The 17,349-nt window shown below is 38.6% G+C and overlaps 1 protein-coding gene across 12 annotated transcripts in view; it reads left to right on the forward strand.

Annotated features, from left to right (window-relative positions):
• TTBK2 (tau tubulin kinase 2) overlaps window positions 1-17,349 on the forward strand; it is a 217,042-nt gene that overhangs the window by 175,371 nt on the left and 24,322 nt on the right. For 10 of the 12 annotated variants that reach the window (XM_038405265.2, XM_038405267.2, XM_043517540.1 and 7 more), the window contains one exon: window positions 15,351-15,599. The exons of the other annotated variants lie outside the window; for them this stretch is intronic. In XM_038405265.2, coding sequence (XP_038261193.1) covers window positions 15,351-15,599 — 249 coding nt within the window. The remainder of the gene's footprint in view (window positions 1-15,350; window positions 15,600-17,349) is intronic. 12 annotated transcript variants of the gene reach the window in all.

Consider the following 17,349-nt stretch of genomic DNA (forward strand, 5'->3'; position numbering starts at 1 on the left):
CAGTATCTATGAATATCAGGTCACATTTATTTAAGTACCTAACCTTAAGTACCCATATTTGAAAGTGTTTGTCTTAATCTCTCTATTCCTTATTTTTTCTATATTATGGTTAAGTGCACATATTGCTTAGAAGAGACTTCTTGTCAGGGAGGGTGGCAGTATTCTGTTTTCCAAAATAAATTCCAAAGTTAAAACCCAGATAGAAAAGGATTCTGGTTTCATAAATCCTAATAAACCTGGCTTCACTTCTCTCTTACTTTACACCACAGTTTTAAAAAGTTAAAGTCCTTTTTGCCAAAAGAGAGGCTTCAAAAATATATGTTCCTTGATGCTCCTGATCACTTACGAATTCAGGAATCTGAAATTTTATTACTTTAGGAAAATTCAGAGACACAATTAAACAGTTCTACTTAATCTCTTCTACACATATGCAAATATCCCCATGTTCTCGTGGAATATTAAAGACAGTAGAAATATTTTATACATGATTATTTATTTTTAGGCACCCATTCTTTGCAAGTTGTGTCAGTTACAGAAAGATTAAATGTACAGAAAAGACCTTAAAATATGCAGCTGCTGCTAAGCTAAAGAGAACAAGAATTTTGAAACATACATTAGTAATGTGGCCAACACAAAATATTGCAGTTTTACAGTTCGTTGAGAACCTCATAAAGATGTAGCGTTGATTTACAGCTCAACTGTTGCTTCTTAATAATAGACAATGTATAGTAACATTGTTCATGCAAATTGCTAATTTTCAGTTCTCAGTTTGTAATTTTGCATGGAACTTCTTCATACAAATGTCCTATTTTACGGTTAATGGTTTGCTTACTTAAACTCTGAGTATAGGTGGGATTGAAACTGACTTGATTCTAGTGGAGTTGTCATTCACTGAAATAGTAGTGAACAATGTGAATTTCTGGAGAGGAAAGTGAAGGTGCATTGGGAAATGGAGATAGCTATAATCTAGATTTTTGAATTGGACTATGTAGAGGAAGAAACTTTTGCTGAAATGGTAAATGAGGTAGGATTATGGCCTGAACTGGAAAAAGAGAGAAGTACAGGTAAATTTAAACTGCATCAGGAATGGGAGACATTTCAGAGAAGGTGAGTGAAGGAAACTTGTCTGCCTTGACAACGAATAAACAGTATGAAATTGAAAATGGAAATTAAACTGGAAGTACAGTAACTCCTCACTTAAAGTCATCCCAGTTAATGTTGTTTCATTGTTACCTTGCTGATCAATTAGGGAACATGCTCGTTTAAAGTTGTGCAATGCTCCCTTATAATGTTTGGCAGCCGCCTGCTTTGTCCACTGCTTGCAGGAAGAGCATCCCGTTGCAGTGAGCTGGTGGGGGCTTGGAACCAGCGTGGACTGGCAGCCCCCTATCAGGTCCCCATTCCCCTAAGTTCCCTGTGCAGCAGCCACCCAGCAAGCTATCAGCTGCCAGCAGTTCAGCTGTCCCTCTCCCCACTGCCATGTGCTGCTCCTGCCCTCTGCCTTGGAGTGCTCTCCAGAGCCTCCTGCTTGCTGGCGGGAGGGGAGGGGGCCTAATTTCAGGGTGTCCCCCGCCCCCCTGCTCCTGCACTCCGCTTACCCCATCTCCATAGAGCAGGGGGCGGACACACGACAGGACTCAGGACTGAGGGAGCTTCCTGGCAGCAGCTGCTGTGGTCTCAACTTGCTGATTAACTTAACAAGGTAGTGTACTTAAGAGTGATGTCAGCTACTTAAAGGGGAAATGTGCATCTCTCTCTCTCTCACACACAGGGTGTGTGTCTCTGTCTGCCATGCTGTTTCCCCTCCTTCCATTTGTGCTGCCTTGTGAAGTGTGAGGCTACATTAACAACAATGAGTTAACCCTTGAGGGCTCAGCCAATTGCTAGTTCATCATTTAGCAGTAAGGCATCCCACCCTCTGATTCCACCACCTCAACCAAGCTTCACAATCATCATCGCTGTGTACAGTATTAAATTGTTTGTTTAAAGCTTATACTCTGTGTGTGTGTGTGTGTGTGTGTGTGTAGTCTTTTGTCTGGCAAAAAAAAAAATTCCCTGGAACCTAACCCCCCCATTTACATTAGTTCTTATGTGGAAATTGGATTCACTTAACATCATTTCGCTTAAAGTTGCATTTTTCAGGAACATAATTACAACCACTCTATTGGGAGGAATGGATAGGGAGAAGGGGTGGGGAGAAGGAGAAGATGAAATGAAAAGTAAATGGTTTGATTAACATTTTTCCAAAAGGGCAAAACACTTGTCACATTCAAAACAATGAGAAATGCATACACTCTTCCCTAATATAATTGTTCCATGTAATCATTTGCTTCAGTTGACATACATACATATAGTGCAAATGGTAGATGACATGTCCACTAAAATATCTTTTTTTTAAGATTTGGTCCAAGTTATGAAAAAGTATGAGACACCCTAGCCTAGATATTATCTAAAGGAAGAAGGTAAACTGAGGAGAACTGGAGACAGTAACTTCTGTGCAGTGCTGAGAGAGATTAGAGTTTGACTAGGATGGATCAAGTGTGTGACTAGGGCCCCAGTTCTTTGCCACTAATGTGAATGGGACCATTGATAAGCATTTTGGATAAATTTTTAATGCATAAACTTTTTTTGTGGTTGAATTAATCTCATTTTAAGTAATATTAAGAATCCAATTTAAAGCAAAAAAAGGAAGAGAATTCATTGTTAAAGGTATAAAATTCATGATGCTGTAATTTCACTTCCTCATCCCACACAGCTGTGCCATCCCTCCTTACTTTGGGCCCAACTTTCTGCCAAATAGTCAAATCTGATATTTTGACAGCCCACCAAAAATGTGCACTTATCATTATACATTACTCATCTCATCAGATGTCTCCTAGAGGTCTGAAATGCCAATCCTGGCACTGTAGCTGAAGGGCTTTATAACTTACTTACTGTCAGAAATAATAGGGAAAGCAGAATCAGATGAATTTCTAGCCACCTTCAGCTGAAGTATTAAAACTAATCACACACCTGGTGGAAAAGACAGCTAGGAATAAACTAACAAAGGAGAAGTTTGGATGAAGAACAGGAGACAGAAAAATGGGCACATAGTGGCAGATATAGAATGAAATAAAAATGGTAATGAGAGACAGAATAGAGTAATGATGACAGACATGTAAATGTAAGGAGAATAAGAAAATAATGAACTGGAAGAAAGTAACTGAATTTAATGTGAGAGACAGAATTTTACTTTTATATAGCACCTTTCATACAATACATAAATAATTGCACCACTGAAATACAGCTACTTCTGGGACAGAAGGTATTATCAAGGCACACAACAACCAGAACAAAAGGAGGGAGAGGAGAAGGGGAAACTTTCTGCTGGCTTGGATTGTGATCTCTTTTTGAATTCTGACTTATGCTGCGTACAAAAAATTCAGCAAATTCATCTGGAGAATAAACCTTCGATGAAAAAAACCTCTGCCTTAAAATAAGAGGTTTTTCTTGTTGGTCTCTAATAAGGGTTCTGATTTATTATTATATTATAGTAAATTTCTACAGTTCCCTTACTTTTAAACTATTTCTCATCACTCAAATACTCTAATCTATCTTTGAGTGCTGTTAAACTCCATCTGGCAGCCATATCTGGATATGTTTCTCTAGTACAAGAATCCTAAGTCTTGCACACTCTAGTGTAAAAAGGTTTTAATAAGGATGGTTGCATGTCTTCTCACCTATTTGTGAGTCTTCACATTCTTTGGATTTGGCTCTTATGCCTACATAACTCATGAAACCATGGTTTGACCCCTTAGGAGAATGCATTTTATTGCATTTATCCATAAAGATTGCAGTTTTTATTGGCTTAATCATTGGTTAGAATAGGCAGTAAAATCTGTCCTGATAACTGACCTTATTTTAATTTTAAAAAGAACACTTTCAGGTCATCTCTAAACTGTCATTTTTAGGCCAATAGACTGTAATATTTTGCTATAAATCAACAAACTTCTTTTCATACGAGATTGGTGTTTTTTGAAGTACAAGCAGGTTTATTGAATCCTTCTTGTGTTGTGCTATTCAGCAAACCTTAGGCATGTTCTGTAGTTGTCAATATCACTGTCCACAGGCCCTGTTGTATGCCATTTCTATTTCTAGGTGGAATATGATAAATATATTGTCTCAGGGCACATTTATATAGTAACTGTAACTCTGGGACTCAAAAGGGTAGGCACTATGTCTTTAAAGAGCCCATTCCCAAAATAAAATGGCTTTAGTCAGTATCTTCAGTCTCCACTGTTACATTCCTCCTTAACAAGGTTCACTGAATGAGCGCATCTCATCCACATACAGTGATATCTGGGAATAAACAGAAAATGTATCCCATATTGTAAAATGCTATCCTAAAATGGAAGAGTGGAGGAATGACTTTCATTCATAGTTTCTTCATTTGAATCTCTTCCTTGGGAAAGTTTCTCTTTCATACATCCTGTGTTGTGATTGTAGTTGAGGATTGGTCTGCTCCATAGTTAGGAATGTTACACAGCCACAACACAGGAAGATAACTATAGAGGGCGAGGGAAACAGTAAAGACAGGGAAAATAAGGACATCTCTGCATAATTAAGAAGTAGTGAGCAGCACTTTCATAGTTAAGGTTGCAACCAGTGTTCCATGTATAAAACTTATTGTAACCCACCTTCTAGCTTTTTAAGTCAAGGTGATAGTGATTTGAATTGTGTGTTTTCAGAAGTGTAGCATCAGAATTGGGTTTATGGCAAAGAGTAGAAAAAAAATGACTTTCACAATGGAAAAAAAAACCCCATGATATATGAATGCTGGTTGGTTGAAAAAGTTTGGAAACTCATTCTAATGTACTTTATAATGCACTGTAATGTATGCTAAAAGAAAAGGAGTACTTGTGGCACCTTAGAGACTAACAAATTTATTTGAGCATAAGCTTTCGTGAGCTACAGCTCACTTCATCGGATGCATTCACTGGAAAATATAGTGGGGAGATTTATATACACACACAGAGAACATGAAACAATGGGTATTACCATACACACTGTAAGGAGAGCGAACACTTAAGATGAGCTATTACCAGCAGGTAGGGAGGGTAGGGGGAAGAAAACCTTTTGTGGTGATAATCAAGGTAGGCCATTTCCAGCAGTTGACAAGAACGTCTGAGGAACGGGGGGGGGGGGGGGAATAACACGGGGAAATAGTTTTACTTTGTGTAATGACCCATCCACTCCCAGTCTCTATTCAAGCCTAAATTAATTGTATCCAGATTACAAATTAATTCCAATTCAGCAGTCTCTCGTTGGAGTCTGTTTTTAAAGTTTTTTTTGTTGAAGAATAGCCACTCTGAGGTCTGTAATCGAGTGACCAGAGAGATTGAAGAGTTTTCCGACTGGTTTTTGAATGTTATAATTCTTGACGTCTGATTTGTGTCCATTTATTCTTTTACGTAGAGACTGTCCAATTTGACCAATGTACATGGCAGAGAGGCATTGCTGGCACATGATGGCATATATCACATTGGTAGATGCGCAGGTGAACGAGCCTCTGATAGCGTGGCTGATGTGATTAGGCTCTATGATGGTGTCCCCTGAATAGATATGTGGACAAAGTTGGCAACGAGCTTTGTTGCAAGGATAGGTTCCTGGGTTAGTGGTTCTGTTGTGTGATGTGTGGTTGCTGGTGAGTATTTGCTTCAGATTGGGGGGGTGTCTGTAAGCAAGGACAGGATAGGTTGTAGATCCTTGATGATGCGTTGGATAGGTTTTAGTTGGGGGCTGAAGGTGATGGCTAGTGGCATTCTGTCATTTTCTTTGTTGGGCCTGTCCTGTAGTAGGTGACTTCTGGGTACTCTTCTGGCTCTGTCAATCTGTTTCTTCACTTCAGCAGGTGGGTATTGTAGTTGTAGGAATGCATGATAGAGATCTTGTAGCTGTTTGTCTCTGTCTGAGGGGTTGCTGTAAGCTGTGATTTCTTTTCACAGATTTCATCATTAAAATTTTTACTTTTTTAAGTTATTTGTGTTTCTACATCAGAGATACTATTGTATATTTGTTGACGAATGAGATTGTCATCTCCAAATTTAGATTACACATCTTTTGGCCTTTAAAAGTCTAGATGAAAATGATATAAGTGACTGTAGTTTGGATTCTACATAGTCTGAAGATTAAAATAGTTTAATAGTATATAGAAGGTGCTTAGGATACATAGCATCAATGGTGTCTGTAGGTCATATAGGGTCTATCACTTAGTCTCTAACCCAGCTTTTGATAACATTCAAAAACATTGTTAAATACTTTAAAAAAATAAGAAATTAAATAACAAAAACTTTATTATAGTTAAGGTTGCAGTGTGCAATTCAAGATGAGGCATACAATTAAACACATCCTTAAGAAAGCTCAAAACATTAAAAAATGTGGAAATAGCAAGCTAAAGTTTAAAAAGTGATAAAAATCTTAATACCCTACTGTCTTCCCACAGACTATTAAAGAGACAAATTATTAATCACTGCAAGTCAAAAAACTTGGATTCTGCCTCTGTAACAAAATATTCAGAATGACTAAAAAGTAGAAATTAACCTTTATCTGTTTATCTCATAACTTCCCTCAGAATTGTACCTAAAAACTTTAATACCATATCTTATTCATACAACCATAAGCAACTCACAAAATCAAAAATACTTTAACAACTCAAGAACATATGAATACCAGATGTATCATTTTAGGTTTCTCTGTCACTGTAGTATGTAAGCACATCCAGATAGCATTCTTTCTTTACTAAGCAAAATAATTTAATGTACCCCTAATTAGACTAATATCATTAGAGACGACATCTACTGTCTGAACATACAGTAAACATAACTATTATGCCAGATGAAAAAACTATGTCTAGTACATTAAAACGGGAGCTATTTATGTCACAACTTGATATTCCAAAAAAAATAGTACGCACCAGTATTCAGTTATCCAAATGTATGATGATTAAAATGTACATAAGGGGATCTGTCAGATTCCCAATAAAGTCAAAGAAAAGACTAGCATTAACTTCAATGGATGTTAAATCCGGCCCTAAACTAGTAAAGCAAATCCAGGGCTAGAGTATAGGTCATATGAATGCTGGTGATTTAAAAGTTTTGTGTGTGGATAAAATGAGTGATAAGGTTGGTATCAGAATTGTTTGTGTAATCATAGCAGCCTTAAATTAAACATACTGATATTTAGTTGTTTTTTAATTTAATTTAGATAGTGTGCCCACGTGAAAAAATACAAACAGGAAAAGGGGCAAATTTTGCTCTTGTTGATGCTGATTTCAGTTATATTGCACATGTGGCTATGAACAAAATTTGCCTCCAAGAATACAATTTCAGTATAATACTACTGAACCAAATAAAGTGTCAGTAAAAACGGGGTAAAACAGATCTAGAAATATGAAATAGTGCTCTAGGGGGAAAAACGTTGGGTCTGGGGGATTTAATATAAGTTCTGAAACAACTCAGTTTCCTCCTTCCTCCAGATGATTCTGAACACTGCTCTGAGAACATTTCAACATGAGATGCTTTGATGAAATGAGCTGTAGCTCACGAAAGCTTATGCTCTAATAAATTTGTTAGTCTTTAAGGTGCCACAAGTACTCCTTTTCTTTTTGGGGAATAAAGAAATCATTCTGTCTGTCCCCACATCTGTTTTGTGGTAGAGACCATGTAGCAAAGTTGAAAGATCAGAAATTATTTGGAAAAAATTATGTAGCCTTTTTGTGTTGCTTTTCAAATAATAACAGTCATAATCCTGTGGAAAACTGTAGGAAGTGTCAGAATTGACAGAAGGTATGTGTTTTCTGCACTTGTGCTCCAGATTTCTGGCTCATTATTTCCATAGCATTGCTTTTTTTTTAATCTGGTCATTGAACATCCCCTTGTCATTGAACATCCTCAGGCTTCTGAATTTGGTCCCTGTCTCTTGTGAAGAACTGATTGATTGAGGGTGATTTAACAGCTATGATTGTGGGAGGGAAGATGAGAGAGAGAGAGAGAGAGTATGTGTATATAGAAAATTGGTAGAGTAGGTAAGTGGAAGGAGAAACCTTCATATAAGAAAGAGAAGTGGGAAATGCACACACATGGAAAAAAAACCCAGAGCTGATTAATAGTAACACATCACAAGATGTGGGGACAGTGAAAACTGCCAGTATAATTGCATACCTTTCGGCTATAAGGGCATGAGACGAAGGTCCAAGTGTATTCAGCCACCCACACCAGAGGAGTCATACTATATAAGCTTATTTCTTGAAGTACTTTTCATTATTTTTTGTAATCAAGTATTGTTTTTAAATATAATGAGGACAAAGTTCCACATGTGAAGGTGTAATGGGTGTTGGTCAATTATAATCAGGTGTTGGTCAGATTTATTATTTTATAAATATTGTATCTATTTTATAGATCTACAGAGAGAGAGAAAAAGCACCTGTTAATAAGTTGCAACAAAAACTCCTGTTCAGCCAAAACAATGCTTGTATCCCATCTGATCAGTCTGTTTACCTGTTCTGATATTGTTACTGTATTAGTATAAAATTGAAACAGGCTATACAATTTTACCTTTTCTTATCAGAGGTCTTTTTATTAATCACTGAAGAACATGCTTACCCATGGAGCATTTGGTTACAAGTCAGTCCAGAATATTTTTTTAAAACTGCATGACGTTTTTTCTGTTTATTGTTGACATGTTTTATAAATGTAATAACTCACTATGAGTTTGTTACAATAGTGGTTATAGTGCAATTGTATAATCAGTAAAGTAACTATGTAAAAATGCCACTTTCTTACTCAACTGGTCTTCCTGTGCTTTCAAGTCACAACTGTTGGATTTACTGAAAAAAATTATTTATTCCTATTACTACTTCAGAAGCCATGTAGCTAAGAGAAAATTAACTAGGTTCTATTCTGCCTCAATCATCAACAAAACAGTCAATTGCATTCTGATTCCAGAGCCAATTTTTTGCTCTGTTACAACCTTACAATCCCATTGACTTAAAATACAGTATTATTGATCCTGGAGATAACTGAGAGGGAAAAGAACACTTTATTTTTAGATCTCAGGGTGTTCTTATGATGCTGACAATCAAAAGATGTCTTTACTGACCTGATCTGTAAATTGAGCAAATTTGACTTTGAAATCATTGAGAGAGTGCACTGAAACTATAATTTTTACTGATTCACTTTTTCGCTTATAGCTACACTTTATCATGTAGTTTAAAAAGTAAATCTCTAAAATGACATTTTGTTTGTTTCAGTATTTGGTCAATTTGGCAGATTTGAAATTAAATATGTTCAGTATCAGTTGTCAGGACTGTTGGCCAATTTTTAGCTAATCTGTCTGATAACTCATGAAATTGTTTCTTATACATAGGCTTCCACTGATCTGAATATCACTCATGATCTAGACCTGCTCTTTCTAGCATGGAGGCAATCTGAGTTTTGTTTCCTTCCTTCCTCCTTTGAATTCCAAGTAATGCTGTTGGATTGCTGCAACACCACATTCTGACCCATGTTTACTCTGCCTCCCTTAGAGAGAACAGCTTTAGGCTTGCTGCTCTTCACAGCAGAAAGCTTTAGTATGATAATTTTCTATCACAAACCATTGGGAATGTCAGATGAGTCACATATCAGTAGTTGCAACTTGTTATCTTTCATGTTAAGGCAGCCTGAGGATCCTGTATATTTGAATATACATGGCTTCCAACTCCCTCAGAGTATAAGTAATGCAGTGGAGCCTTACCCTGCATTTTACTACACCTTCCACTGACTTCTCTCAGCAGTGCAGCAGAGATGTCTAGCCTATGCCAGCAGATCAGCTCCTTCTGTATGTGAGTGTGTCCCCTAGCTCAGCCTGCCATTATACTACTCTTTTCACTGACTTCCTTCAGCAACTCAAAGTGGCCTATATCACCAACTTGCTAATGTCAGTAGGCCTGCATTTCTTCTGGCTCAGAGTATGTCATTGTGATTTAGTCCCGTCTGCCACTGGCATTCCTTAGGCACACAGCAAAGTGGTCTACATGTACCACTGGCCTGCCTCAGACAGCAGACCGTCCAAATACGTGGAAGATGTAGGAAAAAAGTGTGCCTGATTTTTTTTTTCTTCTCTCAAGCTCCTCAGTTTGTGTGCCAGGATATCCAAGCCTAGGTTGCCACCTCATTGGTCCCACTGGCAGTTCTTCACAAATCAAAGCAGTAGAGTGTGGTTTAGTAGCTCGTAGTGGACAATCTAAATATAATTCTGCAATGAAAAGGTTGACACAATGAGTTGCCAAAAGTGACATAGCTATAAAGTCACTACAGAAATCCTGATACACGTTTTCACACACCAGTTTTTATACCACTCTTGGTAGTCTCCCATTTCATACTTCACTTTGGTGGAGGATATTCCTCCATCCCTTCATGTTGGTCCTGAACTAACAAATAACAGTAGAAGCAGATGAGTTTTCAAACCACCTTAAAGCTCTGAGGTAATGAGAAGCTGCTTGAAACCAGATTCCAGGTCTTGAATTGGCCATAGTGGCCCTCAAGTGGAAAATTGTGGCATAATTTCAATACCTGAAGCCTAGATGGTCCCTTTGGAACATAAACACAACCCTTACGACAGAAGAGGCCATTCTGCAGTTGGAACTCAATCATTTTGGGTACCCCCATAGTTCAGGATCTGGCAGATCTGGGTTTCAAATGAGTCATTGGGGAGTAGAAGTGGATGGAGGACATTAGACAGTTGTCAATTGTCCCATTGACATAGTTGGACATCTTGAGCATAGTAACAGAATATTCATCTTTGTGAGATAGGGTATCTGTCTTGCTGTTTCTTGTCCCCTGTTCATAAGTTACAACAAAGTTGAAATCAGTGAGGAAGAAAGACCAGCAGATCTGGCATTGGTTAAGGCATCTTGCAGTCTGTATGTACTCCAGGTTCCTGTCATCCATTAGGACTTGAACCAGGAACTAGGATCCTTCTAGGAGGTAGCCCCACTCCTCAAAAGCCACCTCAATAGCCAGTAGCTCCTTGTTCTAAACATTGTAATTTTTTTCTGCTGGGATTAGCTTCCAAGAATAATGGGCACAGGGTGGAGTTGGTTGTGGGGCCCCTCATATTGAGTTAGTATTGCACTTATGGCAAAATTTGAGGCATACAGCTGGCCTGCATTAGGATGCCTGATTGGCTATACTGCCTGATTGGTTGGAAGTCATCAGACCATCTCTTTAACCCCAAAGGAGCAGTAGTTCAGCAACTGCTAAAAGCATTCATGCACGGCTATGATAACCCCTACTCTGCTTGTTCCAAGTCGTGTTCTTGCTTTGTTTCATCCTTGTCCCAGCCTTGTTCCTGCCTCAGATTCAGCCCTGCTCCTACCTTGACCCCAACCTTGCCTTACTCCAGATAACCCATCTCTGACCTTCAGCTCTGATTTCTGACTTCGGCTCTGAACTTTGGCTGTGGCATCTGGCCTGTTACTCCAGCTCTGATCCTGAGCTCCTATTCCTGGTTACCAACTGTTGCTCTAACCACAAGGCCTGACCACTGCTCCAACCACTGCCAGCCCCCTTACTATCTTTTTACTCCTTAAGTGGACGCCTCACCATATTTGTTTGTCTCCTTTTGAGATACAGCTACCTTGGATAACGATAAGAAAGTTGGATCAGTCTATTTCTTTTCCAACTGTTATTAGGAAAACATTTTTTGGATGTGAAATGGGTTTTAAAATCTCTCAGCACTGGACCAAAGAGTGGAGAAAGTTAGATGCCTTATTTTATCTTCATGGGAGTATTGAAAAATTCTTCAAGGTCCCCATTATGTTAGCTCTGAAAAATCGAATTAAGATTAAGTGTGCAAAGCATCCAATAAGTCCCCTCCTGGGAGCATCGAAGTTTATTCTGTTAGGGGTGCTTCAGGGTATGACTACACCGTAATTAGACACCCTACCAGGTGACACAGGGTTGCCGGGGTCGGGCTGCGAGGCTGTTTAATTGTGGTGTAGACATTCAGGTTTGGGCTGCAGCCCAAACTCTGACACCCTACCAGCTGGTAGGGTCTTAGAGCCAGGGCTTCAGTCCAGTCCCAAATGTCTACACTGCTGTTAAACAGCCCCTTCATCTGAGCTGAGTCAGTTGGCATGGGCCAGCCACAGGTTTTTAATTGCAGTGTAGACATACCTTCAGATTCTTGGGATAAAAGGATTTACAGTGTGGCCACTTAAGATTTGCAGTTATATCCCCAAGTTCTGTTAGACTCACATTCTCTCCTCAACTTATGCAGCCCTTGATACTTTTGGCTTACCTCAACCTAATAATAAAGTTAATATTACAAAAACTAAATGAATAAAATACATTATTTATTTTTGTTTTACCTGTAGGGATTTACATTGACTTGTATTTAATGTGTCTTCTCTCTTTAGGAATTGTCTTTTATTGCTTGCTACTTACCATAAGATCCACTGGCCTGGAGTATAGCTCATGTGTGAGAAAGAGAAAATTAATTTACTTAATCTGTCATTTTTATTTCTCATAATGGAAGGGAAGCACTGGTCTGGGCAAACCCTCCTTTTACATTAAAAGGTTATTGATAAAATTGAGTTTGTAGATGTAGTTCCATTAATTCTACTAATCGTGCCATCTACAGTGATGTTAATGTTTTCTGCCTAGTTTATATAGTTTCAGCATTAGAATTAATCTCCCTGGGTCAGAATGCAGGGCTATAGCAGCCCAATACATGAAATGTGAACTCAAAGGAGGAAAAAAAACAGTCTAAGATGACTCTATTGGGGTGGAATGAACAGGTCTAGCCCATGAGTAATGTCTAGAGCTCTTGGTGCCTTCCAATATAAGAAATAAAAATTACAGATGGGGGAACTAATTTTCTTGTTCTTTCTTATTTCTGCTACTTGTATCCAAATGCAGTGAGACTTTATATGGTATCTGAACAAAGCTGTCTTCAAAATGTAGTATTTGTCAAGTAGCTCTCTCAACAGTACAACTTTTTCATTCGTATTGAAAGAGGCCAATCTGTACCAGCTAATATCACTTTCATCTTTTACATTAAATTAATCAATCAGATGTCTGTTCTTGTCACACTTGTTTAGCAATCCACTTTCAATATATATATATATTGTGACAAAGCTCTGTCCTTGCCTCCATGGGTCCCACGTTTCCTGGCAGATTTCACTAGCCTCAGAGGCTCACTGTGACCCTCCACGTAACCCTTCTTTCTCTAGAGACAAGGGTCACGGTCTACTGAGCCATTTTCATCATAAGCCGGCAAGGGAGGTGAGGAGAAGTTATCCTTCCTTGCACAGTCTCTGTTGTCTCCCAGTCTCAGTGATTAATCAGCGGGGCAAAGGTGGGGTGGGGGAGCCCGGGTCCACCCTCTACTCCGGGCTCCAGCCCAGGGACCCTAATAGCATCAGCTATGGTAGCTGACCTTTTAGAAACATGACATGTACAATTCCCTGGGCTACTTCCCCCACAGCAGCCCTCACTTCCTCAAGGTGCACTTCACCCTTACCTCAGGGCCTCCTTCCTTGTGCCTGATATGGTGTGTACTACTCAGCCTCTCCAACCACGCAACTTCTTCCCACAGCTCCTGACATGCACTCCCACCTGACTAACTGGGAGGCTTTTAACTAGTTTCAGCCAACCCCTGATTGGCTTCAGGTGTCCCAATCAACCTAGCATTCTCCCTGCCTTCTGGAAAGTTCTTAATTGGCCCCAGGTGTCTTAATTGACTTGGAGCAGCTGCCATTTCACTTATCCTGGTACCAGGGATTTGTTTAGCCTGGAGCTAATATATCTATCTCCCACTACACTTCCATAGCCATCTGGCCTTGCCCCGTCACAATATGAACAATTATAAAAGTGATTCTGTATGCTTCTGTTTTTTTGTTATTGAGAAATGTCACTAAAATGATCATAAGTAGTAGCCTTTGAAATGCAAGGGGTACAGGAAGTAGGGCTTTGAAATGTTCTTTCCTTTATTTTAGAGTTCCTCCTCTTTTAATTTTAATGTATCTTCCTTCTTCACATGCTGCTTTTATGACACGTTGGGCATAGTTTTTTTTTAAGTGAATGACAGCTGTGATTTAATTGGGGATTGGTCCTGCTTTGAGCAGGAGGTTGGACTAGATGACCTCCTGAGGTCCCTTCAAACCCTGATATTCTAAGATTCTACTTTATGGGTACTGAAGTTCTAGGAATGATGCTGCTGCTAACACCTTCTCCTTGGAAACTGTGCAATACATCCACAGTATTCTCAATATCCAATCATAATAGGAAGACAAATGGGATTCCCAAATACCAATGAAAATTAAAAGAATAGCAAGAACGGAAGAAATCAAATCCAAGAAACTTTAAAGGAAATTTTTCCATATCTCTCCCCTTTTCTGATTTTGTCTAAAAGTAATTGCAAAAAAGGAGATAAATAATAATCTCATCTGATGATTTTTAGCAATAGATATTCAACAGTATTGCTTCAATGCTTATTAGGACTTCAAAGATTTTAGTTGGCTTCAGAGTTGTGCATTCAAGGGCTATAGGTTTTATTGGAGCTTTGTCTACCCTAAGTGAATAGGTGTACCAAAAGCTGAAAGGCTTTGTTCTTGCAGTTCCTGTACGTTGCCTATTCTACACACCATAGCCATCCAAGCTCTTTCCAAGGTTTGTTTTTTTCCTGTTGGTTGCAACATTTGGGATGAAATCTTTAGCTCAGTCCTGATCCAGACAATACAGGAATCCACAATTGTTATAGCTTCACCATTTCAGTTTGTTCCTCTAATTTCATGCCATAATTTGGAAATTTCCCAGAAGTCGCTGCTTTTAGCCTCAGTGCTTATCCTTATGAATTAGATACTTCAGCAGTCCCATTGTGCTTTGGTTACACCACAGTTGTAAAGCATGCTGTATATGGATCTTCAAAAATAGTCCGGTCAAAAAACAATATTGCTGTGTTAAACAGTAGAAAAGATAAGTGCGGTGATCAACAATTTCATGCATTCATTATCTTTGCAACAGTTTCTTTGCTTAGTATTTATACCTATCCTATATGTATGCTTGCTGAATAGATGAGTAAAGTTAGGGGACTAGATAGCCAAAGAGAAAAAGGATGCTCACTTCTTATTGTGATATTAATTTTTTTAATGGATGATAAATGTGGAGGCTTCTGAATTTATATCTCTCTTAAATTATCAGCTTTTAGCCTGAGAGAGAGATGTGATTCTGTCACTGTAAGAAAGCTACACAGACAGTAGGTCAAAAATAAATTGTTAAAAAAAATATTTGAAAAACTTAACTTTTTTCCCCACCATGTTGTTCTCACAGCTCAACTCATCTCACATGCTGCATTTCTCCACTCCGAGAATTTCAAGTCCCATCCTCCGCACCCTGAGCCCTATTGCCCATCTGTCCTCCTACTTGGACCCTAAGAAAGAGGCTGGGTTAACCAGGAGTCAATCAGCAGAGAGCCATTCCTCCTCTTCCCGCTCAACTGGCCGTAGGCAACTTCCTGTCATTCCCAGTGGAAACAAGTTTCCCCCTGTCATTCGCATCTCAAAAGCACAACTCCAACAGGTGAATAAGTCTTCGTCTTCATAAAAGCAACTGCACTGTATCAGTCATTTGCTAAGTTGTAAGGTTCATAGCTGCTTTGCAAAGCACAGTAATATGGAGGTGCTAATCGTGCTGCTATAAAATACCTCTTGTGAAAGCATATTGAGAAGATCTATTAAAGGAGCACTCGGTGTACTTCATCAAAAAAACAGAGTCAGAAACATTTCTTGAGAAAGATAAATTATTACCACCTAAAGAGGTAAGAATAGAGTCAGAAATACTTGCTAGTCTTTCAGAGGACAGGACAGTTAGAAACACCTAGTGGTTATTTCTTCTGGAGAGGATATAGACAAGATCACTTAGGGATCTGTTGTTTGGGAAGTCATGATCAGGGGCTTCTGTAGATCTACTGTTACTGGTGAGGATAGATTCAGGTTCCTCCAAGGGATTTTCAGTGGGAAAAGATGGGCGCATAAATCAAGAAGTGGATTCTTGGTTTAAAAAATAAAATCAGGAACTCTCCATTTGTGAAGATGGGATCGTTTAGGAATATCTGATGAATTGTGGGGGAGGAATATATAATTTGGCCCTCCTGGAAGGCTTTCAGTGGAGAAAAATAGGATCAGGAACCACCATTGTGCTTTCTTTGGGTATCTGTAACACTTAATAATCTAAAAACATTCTGTTGCTTCCAATGGATAAAATAATGTTGGGAACAATCAATAAGAACTGCTAATGGCAAGGTTAATAGGGAAATTTGTGTCCTTGTTCTGTGCTATGTCCAATTTTTGCAGCTTCTTTCCAGGAAGAAAAAGATTAGCGTTCAGAATTATACTTTGTGTCTCATAATTTATGTTGTGGTTACAAAGATGGTATTTGAGATTTGCTGAGCAGCTTCAGCTTGCAATGACTATTAAAGCAGTGTGACATAACATTGATTACACATAGATCCAAACATCTCATCATTCACCATTACACCATAAATGTTTAATCTAGACTAAAACTAATTCCACATTGTCTTCTGTTTTCTGCATACACATATGTATTATTATAAATATCATATATCTAATGTTTATTTTTTTTCTATAAAGCATGCACAAATATATTGATTTGTTTTAATGGCTAGCTTCTCTCAGTAGTTTAATAGGATCGATGGCTGTTGATAACAAGACAAACCGTGCTGTAGGTATAATTATGTCAGAATTTTGTCAGCTAAACCAGTAATCAGTGTTCTCTCCAGCACCAAGCTTTTTTTTATCTCCATATAGAATGCTAGCCCCCCTTCCCATCTGGACCCCAGGTGCTTGGAAATGGGTAAATGTGCTGTCAGTTAGAAAGTGCCAGGTACCAGATACCTGGTATTGTGAAACTCATGGGATGCCAGAATATCCAGTTCCTCGTGATAGTTGAACTGTATTTACTAGGATATGAAAATGTTAGAGAAATAAACTGATTAAAAATTATGCCTTAATGCTGTAATGTTACTTAGAGTTACTTTGTCTCCCAGGATGTAGATTGGCCTAATTTCTTAAATGTGTGTGCACAGTTTAGCTTCAGTTTTTTCCATCACAGATCTGAAGTATTGCAAGTACAGTTAGCAAATTGGACAGTCTGACTCTCAGGGATCTTCACTGGCTACCAGAGTATCCAGTAGGTGGTTTTGTATTTTCCTTTTCCAACAGGAATGTTTGAAATTCCTGACTTAGTTGAGAGTTAAGCTTTATTCAGCTGCAGTCGGTATTATGTATACACGGTGCCCTACTTTTTTTCC

The sequence above is a fragment of the Dermochelys coriacea genome, chromosome 6 (assembly GCF_009764565.3).
Source record: "Dermochelys coriacea isolate rDerCor1 chromosome 6, rDerCor1.pri.v4, whole genome shotgun sequence".
NCBI classification, from domain to species: Eukaryota; Metazoa; Chordata; order Testudines; family Dermochelyidae; genus Dermochelys; species Dermochelys coriacea.